Raw genomic sequence first — 16,156 nt, 5'->3', positions numbered from 1 at the left:
ATCATCCCAATGATCCAGACCCAGTCCCCCTATCTGATCAGAGGTCAATCATCCCAATGATCCAGACCCAGTCCCCCTATCTGATCAGAGGTCAATCATCCCAATGATCCAGACCCAGTCCCCCTATCTGATCAGAGGTCAGGGCCAGGGGGAAACAATGGACGTGGATTTGGATGAAAGTGGTATGGTTCCTTCAAGAAAAATCAAAAGGGAGAGGACACTAACCAGCTGACTTGACCCAACCAAGGAAGACAGGAGGCGATCCTTCCTTCGGAGCCATCTTGTCCTAACCCTTGCCTCCAAACTGAGGCCATGGGTCCATCCCAAAAGTTATGTGCAGGAGCCTGTTCTATTGTTATGCTCTCAGGCACCAGCACCTCCACAGACACTCTGCTACCCATCACCCTTTGCTCTATTTCAAGGAGCGCTACCCATCACCCTTTGCTCTATATCAAGGAACGCTACCCATCACCCTTTGCTCTATTTCAAGGAGGGCTGGGATCCCAACCCAAGCCTGAGGGTCAGAGAGAGCACAGCTGGGAGCCTCTCAACAGTCACCCTAGCCTCAGAGACCCTGGAAAGGGAGAGAAGGAACTACTGAACTCTCCAGGGAGTGTGCCTTCGTGGGGCCCTGTGGGGAAGGAGAATCAGGACTTTGAGGGCTGCTGGGCAAGGACACTCCTATACCCTCTCTAGAAAAAATGCCACCACATCTTCTGAAAGCACTGACAACAATCAGGGTGAAAAGTTTGATGGGGACAGTGTAATATGACCCCAAAACCAAGAGCTGGGGTTCTACTCCATGTAAGACATGGACTTTCTAACCCACAACGGAGCTAAGCACGCTATGGGGTGTGTGCGTGCATCTGTAGTCATTTCCTCGCCTCCCACCTGATAGAAAATGTTGGCAGATTCTAAATTACAAAGACTCATATTTACAAATGTCTGCCGTCTCCTCAACCCTACTGTGATGTGAGCAGTGCTTATCACAGCAGGGCACCAGCACCTCTCTCCTTCTTTCAGGGTGGCTGTGATATGTCTCAAATAAATTAAGGCTCCCATTTCTTTTTTTTCTTTCTTTTTTTTTTTTTTTGGAGACACAGTCTCACTCTGTTGCCCAGGCTGGAGTGCAGTGGCGCGATCTCGGCTCACTACTGCCTCGGTCTCCCAGGTTCAAGTGATTCTCCTGTCTCAGCCTCCTGAGTAGCTGGGACTACAGGTGTGTGCCACCACGTCCAGCTAATTTTTGTATTTTTAGTAGAGACGGGGTTTCACCATGTTGACCAGGATAGTCTTGATCTCAATCCACCCACCTCGGCCTCCCAAAGTGCTGGGATTACAGGCGTGAGCCACCGTGCCCGGACAAGGCTCCCATTTCAATGGACTCATTTACCAGAAACAAACTACGTGTTTGATAACGTGTGTGCTGGCCCGTGTGAACCACCAGCTTCTTGGAAGGGGAAAGTAAGAGTTCATTGTTTTCAAACGAAAAAGACTAGAAAAGAAGGGAAGGCCTGTCTTCCTCCGGCTGTGGCAGTCCCTCAGGGAAAAGAAAGTTACACTGCCCTTCCCTCGGGGTGCTGCGTGACACACCTGCTGGAGAGGGCACGTCATGGGAGGGCAGGCAGGGGAAGCAGGCAGGAGATGCAAGAAAGGAGAAAGAAGGGGACTTTCCAATTCATCAGGACAGGGCTGATAGCAGGAACTCCATTTTTTAACCATCACTTCCCCACCTCCCCCAGAAAAGCTGGTAGTGGGATCTGCAATCCCCTCTCAGCACCCCTCCCCACCGGAGCCCTGTCTTGGCCCCCCAGCAGCCCTCTGGATGAGGCCACAGAGGCCGTTACCCTGCTTCGTTCCCAGAGTGTGGGTTCAGGCTGAGCTTGTGACCAGGGAAGACACAGGAACGGAAAGGACTTGTTCAGATGACAGCCTAAACCCAGGACGGAGGCAAAGATTATTTCCCCACACCACATACTGCTATTTTGTGTGGGAGTTTACTGGAGGGGCAGGGAGGTGGGAGGGGTCAGTGGGGGGGCGTCTGTCATCATTTCCAGCATTGTTCCCTGAAGAAAACCGTCAGTCAACCACTCACGACAGCTTCGGGCAATCGTCCAATCCTACATTAGGAGTGACCCATACTCCACCAGTAACAGGGAAGAGAATCTAAGCGTCCCTCCTTTTTATTTGCATAAAATCTCCAGAAGGAACTGGTAGTATTTTACCTTAAAGAGGGAGCACTAGATAACTCATGGAGTGACTTTTGTACCATTTGAATATCGAGTCATGTGAACATATAGTCTACTAAGAATATCCTTTAAAAAAAAACTCTTTTCTGAAGCCCCGGGCCAGGAAGTTAAGACACTGGTTCTATTCCCACCTCTGCCACTGTGGCTGCAACTTGGGGCACCTCATGTAGCCTCTCTAGGCAGTTTCCTCTACTGCAAAACCTGAATGGACTGAACAAGTGATCCATAAGGCCCCACTATGGACCCCAATTCCTGAGGAAACCCAATCCCCAGTGTGGCGATGAGGAGGCAGGGCCTTTGGGGAGGCGATTCGGCTGTGAAGGCGCAGCCCTCATGACTGGGATTAGTGCCCTCAGAAGGGGCTGAATGAGCCAAGAGTCCTACACTTCTACTAGGCGAGGACGCAGAAGCTGCCCTCTAGGAACTAGAAACCACTCACCAGACAACAAATTTCTCAACACCTTGATCTTGGATTTTCAGCCTCCGGAACTGTAAGAAATAGTTCTTGTTTAAAAGCTACCTGGTTGATGGCATTTTGTCACAGCAGTCCAAACGGACTCAGTGGCCCCTTTCAGCTCCAAACATCTATGATTCTAGTCTCCTCAGCTAGATGCTAAAACCCATGAGAGGAGGGATGGGACAATTTTGGAATCTTCTGAAAAAGTCCCTTTGTAAACCCTAACCCAAGAAGGTTTTCCCCCAGCTAGAAGCCACCCCCTTCCTGCAACCCAGGTCTTCAGACCAAGCTGGCCAGGACTGTTCTGTGTGCCAGGAGGAGGACAGGAGATGCTGACACAGCAGAGCCTGGTTCACAGATCTCGACTTCCAGAGATCTGGGTTCAAATACTGCGTATGACCTTGGGCTATAGTGATACCACCTCTCTGAGCCTAAGTTGCCTCATGGATGAAGTAAGAACACTAACATCATAAGATTAAGATTACTAACAATAACATATGAAAAGCATCTGGCACAAAGAAAGCACTCAACAAATGTTAGCTTGCTTCTCCTTCCCTCCCTTCTTTCCTTTCTTCCTTCCCCCCAGAAAGTGGCTAGGACGCGGAACTGGGTTATTTTGCATGTTTTGTCCTTAGGTTGGTTTTCTTATACAAATCCATATCATGTGGCCATCTTGGTTTGTTCTCCTAGCAATTCTGTTGCTGTAAACCCAAGACTGTATTTAGGCTGCTCACACCACTGGAGCAGAAAAACCCAGCTAACTTTGCCAGCTTAGGGACTTTGGGGGACTCATCTTGCATTTTGCCTGCGTGAGGAAAACACCAATCAGCCTTTGGGAAATGGCACCACGGGTCTCCAGCTGAGGGGGACTCATCTTGCATTTTGCCTGCGTGAGGAAACCACCAATCAGCCTTTGGGAAATGGCGCCACGGGTCTCCAGCTGAGGGGGACTCATCTTGCATTTTGCCTGCGTGAGGAAAACACCAATCAGCCTTTGGGAAATGGCGCCACGGGTCTCCAGCTGAGGGGGACTCATCTTGCATTTTGCCTGCGTGAGGAAAACACCAATCAGCCTTTGGGAAATGGCGCCACGGGTCTCCAGCTGATAGGTGGGAGAGCAATGAAGGGGCAAAGGGAGAGATGGCGGATTCAGCACTTCCCAAGGACTGGCAGTAGGGAAGATAGGGCTCTGGGGGTGCAGGGATGGAGTGTGGGGGCACTGCACAAGTAGGGAGCTCAGCTACTTTACTGGGGACTCCAGGCATGTAAAGGTTCTCTGAGCCTTGGTTTCCTCATCCATAAAAACGGAAGAGAAAATATCTACATCAGTATCTACATTGTAGTGATGATTAAATCAGATACTACATAGGGCAGTATTCCATGAATATTCATTTTTCCTTCCTCCCTTTCTCAGGAAGGAGGCAAAGGCCTCCCAAAAGAAGCAGACACATTTACATGACTGCCTTGTAGAAAGTGGACTTTTAAGAGATTTAACTGATGCAGAAAACACCCAGGATTATCACTAGAGTTGGCTGCACCACAGAAGCTATTCCCAAAGCACACAGAATGAGCCACATGATGAAACGGAGTTTTCTATGCAGTGGGCTGATGCCTAAAAGGCATCTGAGGAGATCAACAGCCAGTTACATCTTAGTTTCTTATTCCATGACCAAGAAATGAGTTGGAGGACGGAGGGAGTTAATTTGTGTGTTAGAGAGGCAAGGGCAACCCCACAGCTTGCAAAAAAACAAAAATAGGTGCATTTTATTTAAACAACGGAACAAACATCAGAGAGCATCCCCTGCAAAGCCCCCACCCAAGAGCCAGCTGATGGAAGCAGGGCTGCAGGACGCTCTGCCACAACGGCAGCATCTCCAACTGCACAAGACCCCTTGCTGCCAGGGCTGGGCACCAGCCTAGCCCCTTGCCTGCCTGCCTACCTGCCTGCCTGAGGCAGCCTTGGAATCAGGGCAGGGGTGGCACAGGTAGAAAAGACAGATGGAAACAATGCCCATGAATATATCCAACGTGTCCTAGGAGGAAAAAAACCGTCATGAGGACCAGAAGCCAACCCAATCTATTTTTGGCCTCCCAGAGAAGTTGTGTTGAGACCTGAGACTCCAGCTGAAATGGCTCCCTGAGGAGCCCCAGGGAGCAGGAGGGGTGCTCCTGAAGACAGCCCCCGAGGAAAACACAGTCCTGCAGAGGGACAGCCCCCAGCACCCTCTGGCAGGGCTCTGGACAGTCAAAAAGAGAAACGGAATGCTCAAGAAAAAAGGCATTTAAAAATTAAGAAAGAAAAGAAATACAAAAAAGAAAGGGTCTGATCTGAGGCTGAGGTATTGGAGATAGATGTGGTCCCAGAGAAACCAGGTCCCAGTGTACACACATGCTGGGGGTCTCTGTCCCGATGAACTAAGAACCATATGCACAACCTTCTTGGGAGCCCCGAGCAGTGCGCTGCAGGGCCAAGGAAACAACCAGCTCCAAAGGGACTCCCTGAGCCTCCGAAGGCAGCTCCTCTAACACCTCCCTTCCTCCCAAAGGGCTCCCGTCCCTGATGCCCCACAGCCACACCATCAGCTTGCCCTGTCAATGACAGGAGCTCGTTACAAGTCCGCACATTTTAGCCCAAGATAGGTTATATAGTCACAGAATGTGTGGCTTTACTGTTCCACTCAACCCCCTGGTCCCTGGTGGCTCCTGCAAGTCAAAGGGGGCAGAAGGGTGCTTCCTCAGATGGAAGAAGGCAGGCAGCTCCTCAGGCACTTGGTCTGGGTGGAGGAGAGGCTGAGCTGCCCCAAGCCCCTGCTCAGGGCCTCAGAAGCGATACACCTTCACTCTGTTGTGCTCATCGAGGCCCAGCTGCAGGAGGCTCAAAGTAGCTGTTGGCTTGGGTGTTGAAGAGAAGAGAGGTCTGGCCACAAGGTGAAGGAAAACTGCAGTCACTGGGGATAGCCAGGCAAGGGCCATGAAAGGGTCAAAGGCTGAACAGGATCCTCCTCAGCCCTTTAGGGCACAAGCCTGAGCCCCACAGCCCAGCCCGGTTTGGGAACCAAGTAAAAGGATACAACTTGGGGTCATTCTTGACACGTTCCAGCCACCTCCTGTTGGCTTCAATTATGCCCTGAAAGGTGGTGCTGCCCACCTCAGGGACTTGGGAATGGGAGTGCTGTAGGAGCCGGAGCTGCTCACTGGCAAGGAAGAGGAGAGCATGGGGGAGGGGAGAGAGGAGGTGTGGAAGTGCCAGAGGATGTGCAGAGGCCATCACATCTGTCACCTCCTCCCTCTTCCTCTCAGCTAGCAGAGCAGCTTCTCTGCGGTCCCTAGCAATTCAAAGCTTCAAAACATCTGGCCCCCCAGAACAGTTCCCAAATGGGAAGGCGGTGGACACCCTCTGCCCCCTTGCTGGGTGCTACTGATATGAGGCTCTGGGCTCCCACATCTGCCTGCTCCCACCAATCTCATCAGCAAAGCGCTCCCCTCTGTCAACTCGATCCTTGGCCAGCATCAGCTCTCAAGTTGGCCAAAGGGTTGGTGGGGGGTACGCATTGTTAGGGGCCTGAGGGAGGGAGAGGGGGATATATTTGGCAAGGAATAAGATGAATGGAAAATTAATAACAGGTTTAAATAATTGCCCGTCTGTCTCCTCCACAGGGTGTCCCTCTCACTCCAGATGTTGCTCAGCAGGACTTGGGGAAGAAGGGAGCCACAGGAAGCAAACAAGAGCTCAAGGGCAAAGACAAAGGCCAGACTCCAGAGCTGGAGGAGCTAGAGGGAGGGGCAGGGGCAGGGTCCTACCAGGGGCTGACTCCTCCCCACAGGGGCCAGAAGGCAGCTTCCTCAGGGGGTTGGCTGGGTAAGCCCAGCCCTTCCCCACTGGGACCTTGGCGGTGTGGACTTGACTTCCCTCTGGTTGCAGATGGGCGCCTCAGACCCAGGCAAGTGGGGACAGCTCTGTGGACTAGAGGCCTGCCTGACTTCTTGGGGTGAGACCAGGAGGCCTGCTCCCCTCAGAGGTCTACCCGCCCAGGGAGGCGCAGGGAGCAGCTATGACGTTCCACCCCAACCAGCCCCCAGGGAGGCTCACCTGGCAGACACGTATCCCAGCCTGCTCTCCAGCGGGGCGGGGCTGTTGCTGAGCAGCGGGATGCCAGCTGGAAGAGCGTAGGGACAGGGCTCAGAAATGGGCAGTGGTCACCACCCTGCTCACCAGCACCTCTTGCCTCCCCAGAATAAACAATAAAAGGAAAAGTTTCAGTGGCTAGAGGCCAGAGACAGGTGAGAGACAGGAATGGTCCTATTTATTTTATTTTTAAAACTTAATCTACTTTTCAGTTTGGGTTAGGGCAGAAAGAAGATATTTTGTTTTCCCTCAAATGCCTGTGTTTCATGGCTTTTCATAACCCTCAGCAGGGCTGAGACCCGGGGAGGCCACCTGGCTCAGAAGCAAGAATTAACCACACAGCCAAGAGGTTCCAAGCAGAACCCTGGAGTCACAGAGACACGGGGTCACAACTGAGTTTGTTATTCTCTCACTGGGTACCCTGGAGCATGCTACTTAACCTCTCTGAAACTCAGTTTCCTCATCTGTAAAATGGGGATAAATAATTACTACCTCAGAGAATAAGAACTAAATGAAAAAATATATATATAAACTGCTTGGCCCATAATGCATTGCACAAGATGGTAGCTATTAAGATAATGACAACAATGACCTTTTAGGTTCTGCTGAGCTCCAAAATCCATAAGAAAGGCCCCAGTCAGCCAGGCTCCATCTAAACCATCCTGACCCACAGAACTCCTGGCTGCAGGGCCACCTGCAACGTCTCCTTCCCCAGGGACCCACAGGCAGAGTCAATGGACCAATGGACTATGGCAACGTTGGGGGAGGAGAGGTGTGGCAAAGGGATGCAAAAGAGGAAGAGGGAAAAAGGAGCAGGAGAAAGAGGGTAGAAGAAAAGGAAGGAAGAGGAGGAGGAGGCAGGTGGGAAGGCTCCGCCCAGAGTGGGGCTTACATGGAAAATACTTGCGCCACTTCTCCAACAGGAAGTCGTCCACTGTTTGAGCCACAGAGGAGGGGAGCCTGGGCCCCTGCCCTGAATCCCAGGCCCACTGGGTGGACGTGGGTGTAGCAGATGATAAGGCTGAGAACCTGGCCAGGGAGCCGTAGTAGGTGGAGGTGGGGGTGCTTTTGGAGGCCCGGGGAGGGAGCTGGGCTGGCGTGGAGGCGAGGAGCGGCGGCGGCGACTGAGGGTTGAGGCTGTCTAGGATGCTAAGGACGCTGCTCAGCTGGCTGCTGATTTGCCGGAGGGAGTGGCTCAGCCCATGGATCTTGCGGGAGGTAAGACCTGGGGTTGAGTCAACTGAAAGAAAAGAGGTGGATGGTGGGAAGGGACTCAAGCTCAGGACCCTGGACCATTCCCAGACACAGCTGTCATGCAGCAACCTACTGGCCACCCCTCCCTGCTTCTCCAAACAGCCCCTTAGCCTTATGAGGGGGTCAGGGATGGCAGGGCTTCTGTGTTCCAGACAGTGCAGGTGAGAAGTTGGGAAACAGGTTTCCAGGGTAAGGCCCTGGGTGACGGGCCCAGGACCCCAGAGAGAAGGAAGGGGAGAGGGCCCTTCCATCACATACAGGCCAGAGCAGCCGAGAGAGAAGAACCTCCCCAAGGAAGCCCTGGAAGAGAAAGGTCAGCAGGGCCAGCGGTCACACTGTAGAGTGCTCTGCAGCATTCAGAAGGCTTCCCTGACCTTTCAGCCCCATGTGCTGGCAAACCTAGATGGTCTGATTCCTTCCCAGCATTGACTGAGCACCTGGTCCAGACACCAGCTCACAGAGGCCTCCCTCTGCAGGGAAGGGGGTTCTTCTTCTGTTCCCCAAGTTCCTGCCATTCCATGGATACCATGGTCCTCACCCCGCATCTCCCCCACTCACTCCTCTGCTGCCACCACCACTCACAGTGAGGCAGGGAACAAGATTCGGAACTTTCACTGCTCAGGCTGTCCATGTCACTGAGGTCGAAGGTTACCGCCTTCTTGGTCGGGGATCCTCCCAGAGTGCCCTCATCTGAGGCCTGCAGGGTAGAGTTAGCAGTTATGACGGACCTCTCCCACATGCTTTCTACCCTTCTTCTTTCCTTTCTAGGAAGTGGCTAGGACACTGAGCTAGGTTCTTCTGTATGTTTTGTCTTTAAGCTGGTTTTCTTACACAAATCCATGAAACATGGCCATCTCCATTTGTTCTCCTAGCAATTTTGCTGCTACAAATTCAAGGCAGTATGTAGGCTGTTGCCCTTGTGCTGTGTGGGAACTGAGGACTTGGCGAGTAGACTCCTCTGGGGCCCAGAGTTCCACCAGGCACCCTGGGCAAAGCAAATCACACAGGGCTGCCTCACAGAGGGTGGGAGGGAAGCAAGGCTCAGCATATGTCCCAAATGCCTGAGACACAGACAACAGTGCCATCAGGCCCACACAGACCCCTACCACCCTTCCCAGTAAGCTCTCCCTGTAGTGTTACTGCATCTAAGCCTCCCCCGTGCTATATCTAAACCTCAGACACCCAGCAGAATGTCCACAAGGTCCCAGGGCAGGCAGGAAAACCTATCGTGTGTGTTCATTCCTGACGCCCTGGTCATACCTCTCCTTAGGGACCAGGGTGGGGTAAGGGCTCGGCCCTCTTCTCAGGCACCTTTAGCAAGAGGGTCCATGTGTATTCAGGACCATTCAGCACAGGTATCCAAACCCACAGGTGTCTTCAACAAACTCAGAACTGAAGCCACTGCCACCTTCATCAGCCAGTAGACAAGCCTACTGCCCAATCCTGGGCCCTAGAGGCCCAGCTCCCCCTGATGCAGGACCAAAGAACTCAACCCAATCCCAAGAACAGAAGAGGAAGGCCAGGGCCCACTGGGCTATGTGGCCATGGGGCTGCACCTCTTCCCAAAGAGAGGACTCCAGCTGATTCAGTTTCTCCTCCTTCTTCTTCAGGAGGCTGTGGCCTTTCCGCATGGCCGACTTCATCTCATCCAAGTGCCTGGTCTCCTGCAGCCAAGGAGAAAAGAGAGAAATGACTACCTACACAGACGCTGGAGTCCCAACCCTGCCATTTGCTGACTGGGTGATCTTGAACAAATTACTATAGTCTGCTTTCTCATCTGGAAAAGAGAACTACGACTTTTCATAGGGTCGTGAGAATTACATGAGAAAGAGTATGTGACTATGTTGCATGCTTAACACCATGCCCACACCTTAAAAACTCTCAAACGGTTACTGTTAACCAAATGGTTATCATTTATTATGGTTATTGTTTTTAGAGATGAGGTCTCACCATCACCCAGGCTGGAGTGCAGTGGTCTGATCACAGCTGATTGCAGCCTCAACCTCCTGGGCTCAGGCAATCCTCCCACCTCAGCCTCCCAAGTAGCTGGGACTACAGATGTGTGCCACCACACCTGGCTATGTTTTTTTTTGTTTGTTTGTTTGTTTTTTGTTTTTTTTTTTTTTGTAGAGACAGAGTTTTGCAGTGTTGGCCAGGCTGGTCTCAAAATCAAGTGATCCTCCAGCCTCAGCCTCCCAAAGCACTGGGAATACAGGCATGAGCCACCACATCAGCCACAAATGGTTATTATCACTGCTCCAATTATCATTACTCTCATCACCACCACCACCATGGTTGAGAGGGGTTAAGCAGGGCAATGACAGGGCCGCAGGCAGCATGTTTATAACCCTGGGAAGCTGCCCCTCTGTCTGTTCCAGCCTCATGCTCTCTGCTGACCCCAAGCCAGTCCTAGGAGCCACTGGGGCCTGAGCCCTTTACCAGTTCTGAACACCATCACATTTCTTTTCTTTTCTTTTAAATAGAGTCTCGCTGTGTCACCCATGCTGGAGTCCAGTGGCACAATCTTGGCTCACTGCAACCTCCACCTCCTCCTGGGTTCAAGCAATTCTCCTGCCTCAACCTCCTGAGTAGCTGGGATTACAGGCACGCATCTCCACACCCAGCTAATTATTTTTAGTAGAGACAGGGTTTCACCATGTTGGTCAGGCTGGTCTCGAACTCCTGACCTCAAGTGATTCACCCACCTCTGCCTCCCAAACGGCTAGGATTACAGGCATGAGCCACCACGCCCGGCTGAGCACCATCAGATTTCTAAGGGCCCAGGTGATCCAAGAAAGCTCACCCTACCAGGACCCTCAACTGGTCAAAGATCTGTGATCCCAACTAATAATAATGAAGTATCTGCTTTTTCATTGCAAATTAGGCTATCAGAGAAGCAGGGTGGGTAACTAACTCAAAGCCTTTTGCTAAGTGTGTTCAAAAGATTTTCATGTACGAACGAAGTCTTTAGTGTGACAGAATGGAAAGGCAAAGCACTGGGTTTGGAAGTACTAAACATTAGTCATACTCTTCACCAGGAAAATGGGACTATTACTACTGCCTTGCACATTATAAAGGGTTATTGATATGGTTTGGCTCTATGTCTCCACACAAATCTCATCTAGAATTATACTCCCACAATTTCCATGTGTTGTGGGAGGGACCTGGTGGGAGATAATCTGAATCATGGGGGCCATTCCCGCCATACTGTTCTCATGATAGTGAGTAAGTCTCGTGAGATCTGATGGGTTTATTGGGGGGTTCTGCTTTTGCTTCTTCCTCATTTTTACTTGCCACCACCATGTGAGAAGTGCCTTTTGCCTCCCGTCATGATTTTGAGGCTTCCCCAGAATCATTTCCCCAGTGGAACTGTAAGTTCAATTAAACCTCTTTTTCTTCCCAGTTTCAGATATGTCTTTATCCACAGCATGAAAATGAACTAATACAGTAAACTGGTACCAGGAGTGGGGTGTTGCTGAAAAGACACCCAAAAATGTGGAAGCGACTTTGGAAATGGGTAACAGGCAGAGGCTGGAACAGTTTGGAGGGCTCAGAAGAAGACAGGAAAATGTGGGAAAGTTTGGAACCTCCTACAGACTTGTTGAAAGGCTTTCACAAAAATGCTGATAGTGATGTGAACAATAAGGTCCAGGCTGAGGTGGTCTCAGATGGAGATGAGGAACTTGTTGGGATCTAGAGCAAAGGTGACTCTTGTTATGTTTTAGCAAAGAGACTGGCAGCATTTTGCCCCAGCCCTAGAGATCTGTGGAACTTTGAACTTGAGAGAGATGATTTAGTGTCTCTGACGAAAGAAATTTCTAAGCAGCAAAGCATTCAAAAGGTGACTTGGGTGCTGTTAAAAGCATTTCATTTTAAAAGACAAACAGAGTATAAAAGTTCAGAAAATTTGCAGCCTGATGATGCAGTAGAAAACAAACACCCTGGAGGGGCTGGCAAGATGGCCAAACACGGACAGCTCCAGTCTGCAGCTCCCAGTGAGATCAATGCAGAAGGCAGGTGATTTCTGCATTTCCAACTGAAGTACCCAGCTCATCTCACTGGGGCTGGTTAGACAGTGGGTGCAGCCCATGGAGGGCAAGCCAAAACAAGGTGGGCGTTGCCTTACCCTGGAAGACAAGGGGTCAGGGAACTCCCTCCCCTAGCCAAGGGAAGACAAAAGGGACTGTGCCTTGAGGGACCGTGCATTCCGGCCCAGATACTATGCTTTTCCCACGGTCTTCACAACCCTCAGACCAGGAGATTCCCTCAGGAATCTACACCACCAGGGCGCTAGGTTTCAAGCACAAAACTGGGCAGCCATTTGGGTAGACATCGAGCTAGCTGCAGGAGTTTTTTCATACCCCAGTGGCACCTGCAATGCCAGTGAGACACAACCATTCACTCCCCCGGAAACGGGGCTAAAGCCAGGGAGCCAAGTGGTCTAGTTCCAGATCCCACCCCCACAGAGCCCAGCAAGCTAAGATCCACTGGCTTGAAATTCATGCTGCTAGCACAGCAGTCTGAAGTCGACCTGGGATGCTCGAGCTTGGTCGGGGCGGGGTGTCCGCCATTGCTGAGGCTTGAGTAGGCGGTTTTCCCCTCACAGTGTAAGCAAAGCCACCAGGAAGTTCGAACTGGACTGAGCCCGCCACAGTTCCAGAAAACTGCTATAGCCAGACTGCCTCTCTAGATTCCTCCTCTCTGGGCAGGCATATCTGAAAGAAAGGCAGCAGCCCTAGGCAGGGGCTTATAGATCAAACTCCCATCTCCCTGGGACAGAGTACATGGAGGAAGGGACAGCTGTGGGTGCAGCTTCAGCAGACTTAAATGTTCCTTCCTGCTGGCTCTGAAGAGAGCAGCAGATCTCCCAGCACAGTTCTCAAGCCCTGCTAAGAGACAGACTGCCTCCTCAAGTGGGTCCCTGACCCCCATGCCTCCTGGCTGGGAGACATCGCCTAGCAGGGGTCGACAGACACCTCATACAGGAGAGCTCCAGCTGGCATCTGGTGGGTGCCCCTCTGGGACAAAGCTTCCAGAGGAAGGGAAAGGCAGCCATCTTTGCTGTTCTGCAGCCTCCACTGGTGATATCCAAGCAAATAGGGTCTAGAGTGGACCTCCAGCAAACTCCAGCAGACTTGCAGCAGAGTGGCCTGTTAGAAGGAAAACTAACAAACAGAAAGGAATAGCATCAACATCAACAAAAAGGACATCCACACAAAAACCTCATCTGAAGGTCACCAATATCAAAGACCAAAGGTAGATAAATCCATGAAGATGAGGAAAAACCAGCACAAAAAGCCTGAAAATTCTAAAAACCAAAATGTCTCTTCTCCTCCAAAGGATCACAACTCCTCACCAGCAAGGGAACAAAACTGGACAGAGAATGAGTTTGACGAACTGACAGAAGTAGGCTTCAGAAGGTGGGTAATAACAAACTCCTCTGAACTAAAGGTGCATGTTCTAACTCAATGTAAGGAAGCTAAGAATCTTGTAAAAAGGTTAGAGGAATTGCTAACTATAATAACCAGCTTAGAGAAGAACATAAATGACTTGATGGAGCTGCAAAACAAGCACGAGAACTTCGTGAAGCATACGCAAGTACAAATAACTGAATCGATCAAGCAGAAGAAAGGATATCAGAGATTGAAGATCAACTTAACGAAATAAAGCGTGAAGACAAGATTAGAGAAAAAAGAATGAAAAGGAACAAACAGGCCGGGCACGGCGGCTCACGCCTGTAATCCCAGCACTTTGAGACGGGCGGATCACGAGGTCAGGAGATCAAGCTCCGCACCCCCCACCCCCGTTCACGCCATTCTCCTGCCTCGGCCTCCCGAGTAGCTGGGACTACAGGCACCCGCCACCATGCCCAGCTAATTTTTTGTATTTTTAGTAGAGACGGGGTTTCACCGTGTTAGCCAGGATGGTCTTGATGTCCTGATCTCATGATACGCCTGCCTCGGCCTCCCAAAGTGCTGGGATTACAGGCGTGAGCCACTGCGCCCGGCCTCAACATTCTTAAAAGAATTTCAACCCAGAATTTCATATCCAACCAAACTAAGCTTCATAAGCAAAGGAGAAATAAAATCCATACAGACAAGCAAATGCTGAGAGATTTTGTCACCACCAGGCCTGCCTTACAAGAGCTCCTGAAGGAAGCACTAAAAATGGAAAGGAACAACCAGTACCAGCCACTGCAAAAACATACCGAATTGTAAAGACCATTGACACTATGAAGAAACTGCATCAACTAATGGGCAAAATAACCAAGCTAGCATCATAGTGACAGGATCAAATTCACACATAACAATATTAGCCTTGAATGTAAACAGGCTAAATGCCCCAATTAAAATACACAGACTGGCAAACTGGGCAAACAGTCAAGACCCACCAGTGTGCTGTATTCAGGAGACCCACCTCATGTGCAAAGACACACATACGCTCAAAATAAAGGGATGGAGGAATATTTACCACGCAAATGGAAAGCAAAAAAAGGCAGGGGTTGCAATCCTAGTCTCTGATAAAACAGACTTTAAACCAACAAAGATAAAAAAAGACAAAGAGGGGCATTACATAATGGTAAAGGGAGAAGAGCTGACTATCCTAACTATATGTGCACCCAGGAGAACCCAGATGCATAAAGCAAGTTTACAGATCTACAAAGAGACTTAGACTCCCACACCCCACTGTCAATATTAGACAGATCAACACGAGACAAATAATTAACAAGGATACTCAGGACTTGAACTCAGCTCCAGACCAAGTGGACCTAATAGACATCCACAGAACTCTCCACTCCAAATCAACAGAATATACATTCTTCTCAGCACCACATAGCACTTATTCTAAAACTGACCACATAATTGGAAGTAAAACACTCCTCAGCAAATGCAAAAGAACAGAAATCATAACAAACAGTCTCTCAGACCACAGTGCAATCAATTAGAACTCAAGATTAAGAAACTCACTCAAGGCTGGGTGTGGTGGCTCACAGCTGTAATCCCAACACTTTGGGAGGCCAAGCCAGGAGGATCACGAGGTCAGGAGCTCGAGACCAGCCTGACAAACATGGTGAAACCCCGTCTCTACTAAAAATACAAAAATTAACTGGGCATGGTGGCACACACCTGTAATCCCAGCTACTCAGGAGGCTGAGGCAGGAGCATCGCTTGAATCCGGGAGGTGGAGTTTGCAGTGAGCCCAGATTGTGCCACTGCACTCCAGCCTGGGTGACAGAGCAAGACTCTGTCTCAAAAAAAAAAAAAAAAAAAGAAGTAAGTTATTTGAAACCAATGAGAACAAACACACAACGTACCAGAATCTCTGGGACACAGCTAAAGCAGTGTTTAGAGGGAAATTTATAGCACTAAATGCCCACAGGAGAAAGCAGGAAAGATCTAAAATCGACACCCTAACACCACAATTAAAAGAACTAGAGAAGCAAGAGCAAACAAATTCAAAAGTTAGCAGAAGACAAGAAATAACTAAGATCAGAGCAGAACTGAAGGAGATAGAGACACAAAAAACCCTTCAAAAAATTAATCAATCCAGGAGCTGGTTCTTTGAAAAGATTAACAAAATAGACCGCTATCCAGATTAATAAAGAAGAGAGAATAATCAAATAGACACAATAAAAAATAACAAAGGGAATATCACCACTGATCCTACAGAAATACAAACTACCATCAGAGAATACTATACACACCTGTATGCAAATAAACTAGAAACTCTAGAAGAAATGGATAAATTCCTGGACACACATACCCTCCCGAGACTAAACCAGGAAGAAATTGAATCCCTGAATAGACCAATAACAAGTTCTGAAATTGAGGCAGTAATTAAAAGCCTACCAATCAAAAAAAGCCCACCAATCAAAAAAAGCCCACCAATCAAAAAAAGCCCAGGACCAGAATGATTTAAAGTCAAATTCTACAAGAGGTACAAAGAGGAGCTGGTACCATTCCTTCTGAAACTACTCCAAACAATAGAAAAAGAAGGATTCCTCCCTAACTCATTTTATGAAGCCAGCATCATCCTAATACCAAAAATCTGGCAGAGACACAACAAAAA

The 16,156-nt window shown here is 49.8% G+C and overlaps 1 protein-coding gene across 24 annotated transcripts in view; it reads right to left on the bottom strand.

The window, feature by feature from the left end:
- Positions 1-4,443: 4,443 nt before the first annotated feature.
- Positions 4,444-16,156, bottom strand: part of CEP164 (centrosomal protein 164) — an 86,721-nt gene continuing 75,008 nt past the window's right edge. For all 24 annotated transcript variants that reach the window (XM_015115785.3, XM_077964343.1, XM_077964344.1 and 21 more), the window contains 6 exons: positions 9,643-9,750; positions 8,669-8,783; positions 7,725-8,072; positions 6,797-6,863; positions 5,778-5,900; positions 4,444-5,623 (listed from right to left, as the gene is read on the bottom strand). In XM_015115785.3, the coding sequence (XP_014971271.3) occupies positions 5,527-5,623; positions 5,778-5,900; positions 6,797-6,863; positions 7,725-8,072; positions 8,669-8,783; positions 9,643-9,750 (858 nt within the window). In that variant the 3' untranslated portion in view covers positions 4,444-5,526. The remainder of the gene's footprint in view (positions 5,624-5,777; positions 5,901-6,796; positions 6,864-7,724; positions 8,073-8,668; positions 8,784-9,642; positions 9,751-16,156) is intronic.

Source organism: Macaca mulatta, chromosome 14, assembly GCF_049350105.2.
Source record: "Macaca mulatta isolate MMU2019108-1 chromosome 14, T2T-MMU8v2.0, whole genome shotgun sequence".
In the NCBI taxonomy this organism is placed as follows: Eukaryota; Metazoa; Chordata; class Mammalia; order Primates; family Cercopithecidae; genus Macaca; species Macaca mulatta.
Note: the sequence above shows the minus strand (reverse complement) of the source record. Positions and strands in the feature narration are given on the sequence as shown.